General features: G+C 44.7%; 1 protein-coding gene across 3 annotated transcripts in view; it reads right to left on the reverse strand.

Annotated features, from left to right (window-relative positions):
- Nucleotides 1-6707: 6707 nt before the first annotated feature.
- Nucleotides 6708-15335, reverse strand: part of LOC311321780 (estrogen-related receptor gamma-like) — a gene marked incomplete at both ends in the record, with an annotated part of 32543 nt that continues 23915 nt past the window's right edge. For all 3 annotated transcript variants that reach the window (XM_084453794.1, XM_084453793.1, XM_084453792.1), the window contains 4 exons: nt 6708-6952; nt 7238-7507; nt 12487-12669; nt 13119-13229. In XM_084453794.1, the coding sequence (XP_084309920.1) occupies nt 6708-6952; nt 7238-7507; nt 12487-12669; nt 13119-13229 (809 nt within the window). The remainder of the gene's footprint in view (nt 6953-7237; nt 7508-12486; nt 12670-13118; nt 13230-15335) is intronic.

Below are 15335 nucleotides of genomic sequence, written 5' to 3' on the forward strand. Positions count from 1 at the left end.
ATTGTGAAAGGAACAGACTTTGTTGCGAAAATGACATGAGAGTGGCACTTGCCAAGGTCTGAACTGGTCTCTGAAAGGCAACAGCAGAAGTCACACTGATTTGCAGTAAATATTCATTATTATGCTTTTGTTTTTGTGTGAAAATCATGTTTTGATGGTTTTGTTCTTTGAACACAGTGATGTTGATGCACGGTTCATTTTGTGCACCAGTAAAATATATACCTACAGTATGTTTTGAATTTGAAAAAATCATATTTTATTTTTCCAATTAAGAAGGGTTCGGTGAATGCGCATATGGAACTGGTGGGGTTCAGTACCTCCAACAAGGTTAAGAACCACTGCAGTATACCATTCGGACCAATGCCAAGTGAGTAAAAAAAAAAGAAGTGTTTTTTGTTGTGTAATGGTTTTCCGTGACTTTTATTTTGGAATTCCTTGAAAGAAAGCTACCGGACATAAGTTTCATTTCTGCTTGAGGGGCAACTAGTAGTGTCCTCTATCCTAATTTTAAACCGCAAAAATATCCAAACTACAGCTGATCAGAGATTTCGTTAACAAGTGATTAGCAGCAGCAGCTTTGGGGTTATTTGGGCTGTATGAAAAAAACGCTGTATGAGGAGATCCTGGGAGAAAACTCGCGCAATTGTAATGGATGTTGAACGCTGTTGACATGACGTTTACGTTATTCAACTGGAGATCAAGCAACGTTACATCCAACAACTGGATCTGTATTTATACCCTCGTCTGCTGTGGTTAGTCACTATTTCACGTTCTGAACTGACCCACCACTCTATAACATTTAGCTTGCAGCATCCAAGTTTGTACTTATATCTATGCCAAGCTAACCAGTTAGTATTATCCAATAAGGTTTATTCTAGCCTTTTTGGAAAACTCCCCGGATCTGCACGATTCATATGAATGACCCAATTGACAAAAAAAACGTAGCAGAAAGGCGACTAGTTTGCAGGTATGTTCCTTAGTGTGAGGCAGCTTGATGTACAAATACACCCCCTGGACATGACGCTAATATCCAACTCTTGATGCTGATTCCCAAGCAGGGAGGTATTGGGTTCCATTTTTTATAGTATTTGGTATGCCTCGGCCAGGGACCATCTAGCACTAGCTGCCATCCTAAGTGATATGCTAGCACTATTTGCTGTAACGTTAGCCTAGTAGCTGACATGGCACCACTAGCTAACTAGCTTGCTAACGTTACAAGACTAGCTATGCAAATATGAAATCTGTTTAGACAACCATCAAACAATTACTTGTGTAGCCTATTCACTTCCAGTTCGCTGAGTAGCATGCAAACCCTACCTGGACTGTAGCCATGCAAGACCCCCAGCTGTCTGCCAGCTGGCTAGCAGTAGATAGCACAAGAACAAGCCACCTACGGAAGCTCTAAGAGGTCATACATTCATACAATGTATTTATTCCGTTTTCCGTAGACTCAGCTCCGTACATGTAGGTCTACGTTAGTTTTACGTTTTTGGAAAGCATGCCTAATTTCCAACTTGCAAAACTCCCAAATCTCCTGCAAAATTAAACTTTGCCTTCAAAACAATGTTATGGTGTGTTGTGTTCAAATTACACCATTATGCAGACCTAGATCGAACCAATTGAACACTGATGGGCTGAAGGGAAAACTAGTATGAATGGAAAACACTAGCTTGGCGTTGCCATGCAGCCTCACATTCGATTTCACTCCGCAGATCAGTCTGGACATCTATCCGTTAGAATAGAAAAGTGTCCGCGCCAATCACAACCGATTATCTAATATGGGGCGGGTTTAATAAGATGACGGAACAGAAGAGCGCCGTAGAGGCATTTTCGCTGGTTGGTTGTAGGTCTATCCAATTGTGTCCAGAGGCCATCTATGCCAGAGGCTTTTTGATCTACACCCGTTGGGAACGCCCGTTGGACATCGGAAATCAACTGTGAGTTTCAAGACCCTTCACATTTTTACAAATTGGGTAAGGCGAAGCCAGGCTAGGAAAACACTAGTATGAATGGAAAACACTAGTATGAATGCTTTATCAGGAGAATTATGCATTAGCGTGTTCAGTGTAAACTTAGGCCTACTCCTATTGTAAAATAGCGTAGCCCACAGAAATTCAATTTGACCACATGAACCAACACCTGACCAACACTTGAGCAATTGAACATATTGCTTATAGAGACAATAACAATTGACTTTTGCCTATATACAATAGACAATAACAATTGGCTCTATACTGTATACTTTTTTTTTAAATAGGCTAATTGTAGGCCTAAACCGCCTATATTATGGTCATAGCCACAGTGACACCTGATTGAATGGAATAAGTAGATAAAGATCAATTTGATAGACGGCTAGACTACAGGTAGTAAATTGCCAGATTGGTAACCTTATGGCCGCGTTTCCTGATAAAGAACCTTCTTAAGGAACCCTTCTTAATCAACCCTTTGTATGGGAGTTAAGAAGTACTTTGGAGTTCTAAACTCGTTCGGGAAACCCGGCCGATGTCTATTTGTGTTGCTAGGAACTGGAATGAGGAATTTAATTGATAAATGCTGATAAAATATTGTTCAGACGAGCGATGACAAGAATTCCAATGTGGCCTACCTGTAGGTACCGGTTATATATGGCGGGAAAAAAGCCTGCCATTATTATATTCTATTCTTCTAATATAGCAATAGTAGCAGTGTGAAGCCACTAGATGGCGCCAAGTAATCACTCAGTATTGTAGTTGTGTAGTCCCTGGTTCAGGTATGCCCTTGGCTGTCCTCTGTTGGGTGAAAACCTCTCACTGGGTTAGGGTCAAGGCAGGGGTCTGCAACCTGTGGCTCTTCAGCCCCTCTCGAGTGACTCCCTGGCTTTGACCAAAAATATATGGAAATTAATAACTAAATAAATGTATTATTATTAAATACAATTATTTATTACTGAAATAAACTGTCATACAGACAGGATAATCCAGCAGAAATTCATGCATAACAATTCCAGAATGTAGGAAATGAAGTGCTTGACACTCAAAATTTCCTGGGGGAGATTTCCTGGGGGAGGTTCCCCAAGACCCCGTCCATAATGTGGATGCTTACCAAGCTGAAAACAAATCTAGGGGAAATGCTGCCTTCATTATAAGACTCAAATGTGTGTTGCGGCTCCAATCATATTTAGTATTTATTTTTTGTCCAAAAATGGCTGTTTTGATAGTAAAGGTTGCTGACCTCTGGGCCAAGGGAAGGGAATTGGGATTAGGAAGGGTAAAGTCAAAAGGTAGGGATGAGCACACCTCACAGATAATCTCATTGAACTGCTGGGACATGGGGTTATAGCAAGAGGAGCTCTACAAGATGACCTCTGACCTCCCCTTCCTTCCTACACTGGAGAAACTGATCTGACCCTGGATTAGTAACAGCTGTGTAAAGAAGCACATGCCATTAGCCATACCAGCAAGTTAAATCAGAGATCAGCCGCAGGGAGGGAGGGAGGGAGGATGCATTTTTACAATATTGAAATGGGTTCCTCCTCTTGATTTATTTCCTTGGAGGAACAGCTCTTCCCTTTAACGTCCTAATCAGCATTCATAGCTCGCCATAATGATTCGAGACAATGGATTTTTATTGGGGAAGTGATGTCATTCCTGAGTGCCAGAATCAGCCTTTTTTTTTTTTACAGCCTATCTTCTCCAGGCCTCATCCATCATGGAGAGACAGAGGGGACACACTAACTCATTTAGAAAAGCAGGACATATTGGGACGTGGCCTCAATCACAATCGCTATAACTCACTTATAGAGACGAGCCGATATGGCAAAAAGAAAAAAAAAATATTTTGAGGGCTGTGCGGCCATCTCCCATGGCGCACCACTTCGACCTTAATGACTGGTAAATAAAGTGATTATTTCTGTGTTGCTTTTAGGGGGGCGGGGCATGGAGTTCACCCATCCATCCATCTTCAGGATGCTCAGTGCTATAAGTCTAAATCCTGATATTCTGACCCTACTGCGAACATCTGCTTTGTTCTTCTCTCATGTCCTCGGTTTCGCCTCTCTCAACAAACAAATTCATGTTAAGCCTACAGTATAGATCATAAATAGTCTACTCTTGAAAAATAGTCACATTTCATTACAGTGTCTGAATCCGTTGATGAGCAAGTGCTTGATTTGTCATTGTCAGTAATGATGTACTGCTGGCTTGTTGATCCTGAGAGCCATGTAGCTGTGGCTAATGCTAGCCTTACTGATTCAGAGCCCAGTCAAGAAGCATGACACCTAAAGCAAAGGTGACAACTGAAAAACCTGATACGGTTCATCATCATGATAGTCATTTTTCAATCATGTTTTCAAAAATTCTACATATCCATCTGAAACACGTGTAATTCATTTAATCACGTTTCACCCATGCTGAAATAATCACACTGGAATACAAATTAAGAGAGATGCTGCCATCACTGTTGCTTTAGATGTTGCATTGTAGTACAAGGATCTCTCTCTCTTTCTCAATTTATATGATCAAATCTCCCCATTCCATTAGTTACAACCTATAGCCACAACCAAGAGGAAGTTGGCTGCCTGTATTCATTAGCCTCCCCAGTAGTCCCTGAAGACCAGTAGTGCTCCCAAGTACTGCTTCATTAAACTTCTCCTTCATCCTTCATTAAAGCAATGTTGTTAATTATAAATTCCATCCAATGGGATCTACTGCTCGCCCCTAAACCGTCCCCCTCCCACGCCACCGCCCCCCCCCCCCCCCCATCTCCGCATTTTCCTTGCCTGTTAAAGTGAAACGACTCAATCCATCATTCATTGGTCGCCAGGCAAGGACTTGAAGTGGCAGGTTGTTGTCTGACGCAAGTCACTATGGTGGCCCTGTCCATTATTCATGACTGAACCTCCTCCACTCCTTGTGCACACCCTCCAGATCCTCCCCACACTGGGCACATGTGAACCCCATTTCTACCCCTTCCACTCATCTCTTCTCATCTCGTTTACGTGCCTCCAGGGCATACAACAAAAAGACAGAAGCAAGACACATTTCAAACTGGAAGCATGTTTATTGCCCTAGAATCCACCTGAGAAATCTGAATGTTGGTTACATGATCAAACAACATCTTTCTTGGCATTGGACTTTATATCATTCTGTACACAGCAGAAATGCCATAACTTTACACCCTCTTTTCCATATTGGTGGGTCACACTCTGATATACCTTGTCACAAAAATATACAGAACATCCTGATATAGTGCACAAACAGAGCAAACCTTGGACATAAAACAGGATAATATAATGGAAACCTGTAACATTAATGATTTTCTTGATTTCCTCTTTATTTCGCTGCATTTACAGTAAGATGTACATTAAAATACACATTTTCTACTCTCTGAGACAGACACATACTGTATATTTGAAACACCGCCACCTTTCCCGTTGTCTTGAGAAAAAAATGTAGTGCTTTGCACAAGTTCTAATCTAAAACTAACATTATTAGTGTTGGGTTTCCTCAAGTACAGTATGCAAAATCACTTTGTCTTGAATATGATGGAACTGGTCTCGGTGCTGTAAGAGCAGTGGTGAAACTAGTACAAAAGGTATCATTCACTTCATTAAACAATATGGCTTAAAAATCTTTAGAAAATGATCTAGATCTATTCAATTATCCTTCATTAATGCCATGTTGGTAAATGAAAATAAAACAAATCAAGCAATTAATAAATAACTCTTATTCTCAATTTATTTTCCTGCCTTCGGACACGGTGAGTTTAATATACTTCATGTGTTTCCCTGAACATATTTCAAGAACAAAAACTAAGAAGGCAATAACTTCATCCGGAGACCTTAAAGGAGGATGACAGGCTTATGTGAGCTTCCATCAACAGACAATGAACAGATCTTAACACCTTATGACTTCCAGTAGTTGCTTTGTGAGTTTTGGAAAGATGTTTGCACGTGATCTAATGTGCAAGTCAGGTCCAGTGTGAAAGACTGCATGCTCCTTCATGGTTTGGTGGGTGAGGGCATCACAGGACACCATCATTTTTTTCAGGATATTTGCTAGAACCCTTTGATACATTAATGATACAGCCACTCCATTCTTTAGCAAAGCCTACTGTACAGTATACCTTAGTCCATCCTTAGTTACCTCTTAAATGGAAATAACAGCATAGAAAGAGACCTAAAAAGACCCAAAAAACTAAAATACAGATGAAACACACTTCAAGCTGGTTTTATATGTAGGATAATCCTAGAGGATCTTCAAGTTTCATAATTTCTTGTCTTAATTTCGTTAGCGCTTGTTAAGTCCTTCGGTTCGATATGCGGCCATGATTTCCCCTGGAAGAAGACGGTGAGATAACCGTCTGCTGTCCTCACCTGGCCTGTCCTAGAGTCTGACACTGTGACACACTGACCCTGCTCCACACTAACAGAAGCACCCGAAGAAGATGGTGTTGCAGCGGTCGGAGACACTGGACCATAGGAGCCCCTCCTGGTCCATTCCCTCCATCCCCCTCAGCTCTAAGCTTTAGAACATCACTAACAAGCTTGAAGTAGAGATCCAGTTCTAAGAACCAGCCAATTATTCGGCTTTCATTGAATTCGAAACATGTCCAGACGCATTTCCGAAGGAGTCCTCGCGCACGCCTCAGCACAGCCCCTTATGTTGTCCTTCATCTCAGCCACAGTTTGATCTCTGCGCCTCCGAGGTCGGCCCGCGGCTCCCCGGGCGTCAGACCCTGGCCTCCAGGAGCTCCAGGAACAGTTTGTGCATGGGCACCCGGCCGTCCTGCTTGATGCTGCAGAAGTGCTGGACAGCCCGGGCGGCAGTCTGCCGGAGCAGCGGCAGGGTCATGATGAGCTTGCCGGCCCGCCGGGGGTCCTCCGGGTGCCGGGCGCTCTCGTAGTCCTGCAGGGCCCCGTGGAGCACGTCCTGGAGGCCCTGCACCGCCTCCACGTCCTCGATCTGCAGGGAGTCTGGAGGGGGGGGGATGAAAGGAGGGGATTTTAGGGGAAGACGGTTGAGTTGATGTTGTAGAGCTTCAACAACTACTACGGATTAAAATGGATGAAAACTAGCCTTCTTGGCACATATTTTTTTATGAGCTCTGTCCCTGCCAAATAAAGAAATACACTAAACTAGCTAAACAATTAAACTATTGTCACCCTTGTTCTTCTACATCTACAATGTAATTCCTCAGCTGAAATGACAGACTTCTTTCAACCCGCCATTACACCAGTGCCGACGGTAAACCTCCACACCTGAGTTAGCCAGCGCCACGGCTTTGAGGACCACAAACTCCTCCTTCTCCAGCTTCATGGCCCTGAACCTCCGCACCAGCTGCAGGACGGCGTTGTTGAGGTCCAGCAGGCCGGCCAGCCGGGACTGCTCCTCGTCCATGACGTAGTCCTCGGCGTACACCAGCCTGTCCTCCAGGCCCAGTGAGCGGAACGCCACTCGCAGGATGAGGATCTCCATCCACCCGCTCTGCAGTAGACTCATCTGGTCTGCCAGGGACAGCGAGGGGAAGCCTGCAGGGACGGACAAGGATGAGAGGAAGGAGAGATGGACGGATGATTCAGGTATCCTGTGGGGAATTAACGCTGGAAAATAAATATCTAATGTACAGTATTAAAAGAGGGGAAGTAGCACTCAAAAATCATGGGTTTCGGCCGACACGTTTGGGGCGGAATCTAACGAAGGGCAACCAAGGATCAATAGGACACGGGCTGAACAGTGGACGGTTCTAATCGTCCCCTGAAGGACATACTCTCCTGACAGTTATACAGCCCCAGGGATGATGATTAAAACACACACACTATGGTGTCCTCAAACACACACACACACACACACCATAATTAAACACCAGATGATTTGTTTTACAGAAAAGAGGGAGGCGAGTGGGTGGGGGAGTGCTTTTAATTTTGACGCCACTAGTGATTGTTATCAGGGTCTGGCACTTTATTGTCACCATGGGAATGCCTGGAGCTGCCCATCCTGTCTTATCTCACTGTGATTGATTGGAAACGCTAACTGTGGACAATTTAATTGGTCGATAGGGATCAGCATGACACGGGACAATCGATTTAGGGGGAGTGTGTGTGTGTGTGTGTGTGTATCTTTGAGGACACACTGTCATACTATATGGGGACCATAAACCTAGAAGTTTCAAGGTGTGTTGGAGGACTTGCTAAAGGTGTGATGTGTCCATCTGTCATAGTCAATATTTCATAAACAAAAACATGCATGCACTCACTCACTCACTCACTCACTCACTCACTCACTCACTCATTCACTCACTCATTCACTCACTCACTCACTCACTCACTCACACACACACATACACACACAAACAGACAAACACACACTCACACATATTGTTGAGCCCCTCTTCTGTATTCACATATCACAGCCAACTGACTGTAAAAGACTGGGAGGGTTTGTGTGTGGCTCATCTGCTAGTAGTCTGGCACTCACAACTCACACCACATCAACGTCTGTCTCCATGACAGGACCAGACAACAGGGGGAGGCAGGCGAGTGGCCCAGCTGGACTCACCTCCCCCTGGGAGGCTGGCCCAGACAGTCTGGGCTCCTCTGCTGGTACCTCCAGCCACGGGCCATAACCTGCCACTCACACAGACCTGATATGACACCACCATTACGTGCTACGAGGGGGTCTGGCGCACAGAAGTCTTTTTTCTGTCTCCATCTCCGTCCATCCCCGTTTCACCTCTCTCTCGGTGTCGTCCCCCGGCCTCGTCAGACCGTCCTGATTTACACAGCTCACATTCTGTTGCTCTGGCAAATCAGTCAGGATACTCTCCATAGAGATCAGTTCATGCCAGATCAGAAAATGATCTCACCAATCAGCATTCTTGTCTCAAACAGCTGCTGTACGCTGGGCGGGTTTAGGTGTGACGACAGTGAGGAGCGGTGGTCAGCTAGCACGTGATAGATGGTGATAGACAGATGGTTCATCCAATCACCTGCCAAGTATTTTTGAAAGTGCCTGCCCTTTTCCAAACAGTTTCCAACGAGTTCCCAGATGGTTATGCGAAGCAAACCATCTGGCGCGTCAGGTTAGTCTTCCCCAGCGAACGCTCCCCTACTCTTTCCTTTTTTGTGCGTTGGCTGTAAGCCAGCGCACCTAGAAGAGCCAATGTTGGGTTGTAAGTATGTCCTGGCGTTGTTGACCTGCAGTTCTATGTCGCTATCACAAGAGGCAGTGGTCCCAGAACATCAAAACAAAAGACTATGAAACCATTAGTTTTCAAGAGCTCTGGTGGCCTAGTGGTTAAGGAGCTAGTCTGCCATGCTGAAACTGCCAGTTCAAGACCCACAAAACTTGTGGGTTCAAAACTGGTGTTGTGGACAGTTTTTTGTCACTGGATGTTATAGAAGCTATGTAAAAATGTGGTTACCTGTTGGTTGTTTGTCAATTATTGAATTTATGTGCAGTAATTGAACATTTGAAATACTCCTGTTGTGAAATTATGCCTACAATATGTGTCTCACTAATTACCCATTATATATAGACCCTTTTACTGTTGGTAAACAATTAAGTGTGCACATTTTGGCAACAAAAGAATGAACTACGGATGCCACCAGGTCCAGATTAATCAAATACATCTATTCACCGATGTCATTATAGCGATGTGTGCACAATGTCGAAACAGGATGATGACATTGCACAGATTATGTTATAGACAGTGCGCGCATTTTGGCAACAAAAGAATGAACTACAGATGCCATCAGGTCCATCAGTCAAATGCATCGATTCTATTGACCTGGTGGTGCTATGTCAGTTATTGAATTGTGGTAGAGCCATCGCCCATAAATAAACGAGTCATATTTGTTTAGACCCATTTACAGCCTACGTCAGCCCAAATATGTGCACACAATCACTGGATGTTATAGAAGCTATGTAAAAATGTGGTTACCTGTTGGTTGTATGTCAGTTATTGAATTTATGTGCAGTAATTGAACATTTGAAATACTCCTGTTTCGAAATTATACCAACAATTTTGAATTACTAGCGGACCGCTGTCCCTGACGCTAATAATCCGCCGGAGGTCCGCTAGTCATTCGATGTGCAAATGGTCAGGAACACGCCAGCGGATTCGGCCGGACGTCCGCCAGCTCGTCCATCGGGGACCCGCTGTAGGTCCGCTAGCCCGCTGTAGGTCCGCTAGCCTTGTGTTATCTTGGTTTATCCCTACCTTTGTCGGGAAAAAGAAGTTGAACCAACTGCAGCAAATAGCTAACGTTACAGGAATCATCAGTGTAACTGCTTTAGCCACTGGTTTTCTGCTTCCCTCTGGAATATGTAGGGGTGGGATGTAGGCCCACCTCCCTTGTTCTCTGTGAAGCGCATTGTGTTGCCTCTGGGTATGAAATGCACTATACAAATAAAGCTTTGATTGACTGATTGATTGATTAATTGACTACAACCATTAATATTATGGAAGCTGCTGGTAGTTGTTGTGAGCTCATAAGCTAAATGGCTTTCCCTTATTGTGCTGGATTAGAATTGGAAGCATTGGAACTGATGTGTCCAGGTGACAAGACCCATCTTTATTTATCAGACATTATTTCATGTCATTTCAATTCACAGCTATTTCAGTGGCATGACTAGCTTCCGTCCTACCAGTCCTGCACAGAAACAAGCCAGCCAACGCACATAAGCCAGGCTGGACCTGGCCTGGTTCCCTTCTCTCTATCCCTCTCTTTCTCTCTCCTTCTCTCTCTCTCCTTCTCTCTCTCTCTCTCTCTCTCTCTTCAGGCCACGACATCGGCAGGCAACATTTTCAGGGTGAGACTTAACAGAATTCATAGTGATGATATGAAGTTGTTTTTATACGGCTAAATATGCACATAAAATGCTGAAAACATGAATGTAGACTCTTTATGATATGTAATTGTAGGAGATTCGGTTACTTTTCTGTTGCAGTTTAAAATGTCGCTAGCACAAGGCAGAAATCAGTCTTGTCGCAGCAAGGGGATGTTAATACGTCCCCTCTCAAGCGGGGCGTGTTAATAGATCCTCCAGAGCTACAGAGACTGAAGACAGTGGCTTAGACACTGATATTCTCCCAAGCCTCTTTCGTCTCTGCCACGCTACACCAGCCCACCGTTCCTCTGGCAGGGAGACAGATCCACACGTCAGCCAGACTGGGCTGTGCTCAGGCTCTGATAGTGAGGACTTGTGACAAGGAGGAGAGGGGTAGTTCACCTTGTCCGTGGGGAGCTTTGTCGCCTCCCCTCCTTTTCTTTGAGAACTATGAAAGTGCTGATGAGTCTCTGTCTCTCTCAAACACACACACACACACACACACTGGGATGTTTTGTAAGCATGACTGGACGAGCATAAACAAAAACACAGGTTTGTCCCTGGTGGTGTTTTGGGTGTGGACAGTCACTGCTGATGAACTGTTCACTTAGAAAAGAGATTGGCTGTATGGATCCAGAAACACACACACACAGACACACAGACACACACACACAAACATGCATCAAGCTTGTCACCCTGAGAGTCGCTGCAGGTTTGCCCAAACACAGATGGCCCATGCCCAGGGGCCTCTACAAAACAAAGACATCCCAGAGTGTGTGTGTGCGTGTATATATATATATAGATATATATAGATATAGATACAGTGCCTGTTCAAAAGTTGCACACAACTGAGGAAAAGCTTTAGGCTACGCAGGAAGAGATCATCATCCTTGTGCGTGAAGTAAAAGAATAAGAGCCAAATAATTCTATAATAATGTTAGAATTGCTTGGGAGGAGATAGTGATGGTAGTCAGTAGGCTACTTCAGTCTCTCTATCTGTTGTCTCCTATCAGTGTGCTCCCACTTGTAATGGAATCACAAGGTTTCCACTCCATAATGTTCAGGTGGCTTTCAGACATGTATTGGTCTTTGTGAGCTTGATGTACATCAGAATGACATGAGAAGACATATACGGTTATTTCCTATTATTGTGCCCAGAACAAAACTAAAGGTGTACTGATTGCCAAAAAAAATAAGGCTCAATGTGAGAATAGGTTCTTCGGGTGGAGATGAAGAGGGAATATTCCCCCATGTATTGTTGTCACACTTAAATTAAAATCAATAAATAATTACAACAACAAAAAACACAAACATGTTGGTATTGCTTGCCTGTAGTAGTGTATTCTCTTGGCTTTGAGTGAGATTCTGACTTTTTTCGCTTTAGGGGGTTCAGAGCATGTGACCGAAGCAGAAACAGGGATAGAGAGTTGAAGCCATTTTCTTCAATATGAAAAAGGAGAAGTGGGTTGTATATATAACTTAGAGATTGCACTGATCATTTCATTTTGTGACTGACTGACTATTGACAGCTCATGCTAATGGTACCTTCAGATAATGGTAAAAAAAAATAATAATAATCTGTGCGCTCCGCGGCAAACATGTTTCCACCAATGTCAAACTCACTCCTACCACCGTGCTGACGGGTGCTAGGCTGTGCATTAAACCCTCATGCGTGTACCTGGTATGTGCTTGGCCCAGCCGATGTTGACCACCAGCTCGCGGTCGGCGAGGTCACACAGTGTGGTCAGGGCCTTGATGTCGCTGTCGGGGACCGTGGGGTCCGGCATGGCGAAGACCCCCTCGGGCTCCGCCGCCAGGAGCACAGACACCACCTTGTTCTCCACCAGGCCTCCCAGAGAGACTGAGGAGACATGGACAGAGTGAGAGGGAGAGAGAGAGAGGGAGATAGAGAGAGACAGAGAGAGACAGAAAGAGCGAGAGGGAGATAGAGAGAGTGACAGAGAGAGAGGGAGGTGTAGAGAGGGAGAGAGAGACAGGGAGAGATAGGGAGATAGAGAGAGAGAGGGGTGTAGAGAGAGACAGAGAGAGATGGGGGTGTAGATAGGGAGAGAGACAGAGAGAGATGAGGGTGTAGAGAGGGAGAGAGAGACAGAGAAAGGGAGAGAGATACAGAGACAGAATGTGAACTTTGATGAGTGCGCTTTTTGATACATAAACCTGATTGTGAGAGAGAGAGAGCGAGAGAGAGAGAGAGAGAGGATGAGAGAGAGAGAGAGAGACAAAGAGAGAGAGAGAACCGTGTATAGGATGTCAGCTGGATTCAGTATTGTACTGTGTTTGGACCCTTACATGTCCTCTTCTGAGGCAAGCCGTTCTGAGGGAGGAGGTACGGGCTGTTCTCAGAATCTATCCTCCTCTTGTACTTCTGTCTCCCTCCACGCACGCGGTCCAAACGCACACCTACAAACAGGGACATGGTCTTAGACAGGTCTAAAGGTGGTCGAGGCTCCTTTTGCACAAATTACTGCATCATCGTGGACCATGACATGGAGGCAATCAGCCTTGAAATATTTCACTACAAGTGTAATGAATCTATATGAAAGTTTCACGTTTTGAATGAATTTACGGAAAATTAACTTTCCACATTTTCTAATTTTCTGAGATGCACCTGTACACTACATCTTTTAGGTAGCACACACACACCAGTGAATGTTGCCACATTACTAAATTCTCCATAACCCTGCTCACATTCTACTGACTTCTTTCTTTGAATATGATTTCATTGAGATCATTTAGGAGACTTAAAGAGAGATGTCACATTGCTAGCATGGCAACATCAGCCCTGTAACCCGATGCACAGCAACGCTCTGGCCCTTGATGACAGCTGCTCAATGTAACAAGCTCCACGCTAACCCTACCGTCACGGAGATGGGGGATTACGATTGGATGGATATCAAATTATATATCCAAAAAGTAAGAGGGCTGGACAGAATGGAATGGTTTTATTTAATATATTTGCTAATGTTTTAGTTATGTACTCCCAAAGAGGTTTCACAATAGTACAGCGCAAAAACATATGCATCTAATTACCTATATCTGCCTGAAGGCACCTATCACATGTATCTATATAGACAATGTCAGTTAAATCTGTGCCCTGGAGTGAAATACACTCTGTGTACAAACTTCAAGTTTATCAGTTGATGAGCTGAGTTCTTAGAGGAAGAAAAAACACTGTTCCAAATATTATGCCAATCCGAATAGAGTAAAAGAGGGGTTGAGCAAACCCCCAGAAACTGCAGGGAAACATTTTGAGCGCAGTGGCCAAACTTGGTATTGCATGTTACATGACGCATTTGGGGACAAAAATAATTTTTCCCATTAACGTACATGGGGACAGAAAACAGCTGGGGGAGGAAACTAAAACTGCTCAAAAGAGACTCTTTGAATTATCAGGTTTTAAATCATTGGGTCCATTTTCTTAAGAAGCCACCAAGAGCCTGAGTTTACACATGTTTCTGTCCACATGTATGTCTATGGCAGCGCCGCACTGGTCTATAGGGAAGAGGGATGGGCGGGGCCAAGAGGAACTCTACTGCACAGGTGCTGGAACGGCATTCCAATGTCTCATGGCCTCAACGACTACAGATCCGTCACCCTGACCTCTATAGCTAGGAAGGTTTTTAAGCGGCTTGTTCTGCGGCATCTCAAATCCATCACAGACCCTCTACTGGACCACCTGCAGTGTGCCAACAGAGCCGACAGGTCTGTGGACGATGTCGTTAACATAGCCCTCCACTTCATTCTCCAGCACCTGGAGTCCACAGGCACCTGTGCAAGGATCCTGTTTATGAACTTCAGCTCTGCTTTCAACACCATCCTCCTGCCCACTCTGGAGGCAGCTCTCTCCCAGATGCGTGTGCTTGACTCCACCTGCAGGTGGATCACAGACTTCCTGTCAGACAGGAAGCAGTATGTGAAACTGGGCAAGCACGTCTTTGACTCCAGGACCATCAGCACAGTCTCCCCCCAAGGCTGTGTTCTTTCTGTTCTACTCTTCTCCCTGAACACGAACAGCTGCACCTCCAGCCACCAGTCTGTCAAGCTCCTGAAGTGTGCCTCATCGGTCTCATCTCCACCTACAGGCGGGAGATCAACCAGCTGCTGTCCTGGTGCGGCCAGAACAACCTGGAGCTCAACGCTCTCAAGGCAGTGGAGATGATTGTGGACTTTAGAACCCCCCCCCCCCCCCCCCTCCCCCTCATCACACTGATTGACACCCCATTGAGTCCTTCTTCCTGGGAACCACCATTTCCTGGGACCTCAAGTGGGAGATGTACATCAGCTCCATCACCAAAAATCACAGCAGAGGATGTGCTTCTTGAGGCAGCTGAAGAAATTCAGTGCTCTTCTACACCTCCATCAGAGTCCATCCTCACCATCTGGTTCTCCACCGCAACAGATAAAGATGATGTGTGGGGCATAAATTTACTACTGATGTCTAGTGAACGTGTGTTGGGTATGAAGGTACTACTGTATAATAAATATCACATCAGCCAGATTATCAAG

The sequence above is a fragment of the Borostomias antarcticus genome (assembly GCF_949987555.1).
Source record: "Borostomias antarcticus genome assembly, chromosome: 19".
In the NCBI taxonomy this organism is placed as follows: Eukaryota; Metazoa; Chordata; class Actinopteri; order Stomiiformes; family Stomiidae; genus Borostomias; species Borostomias antarcticus.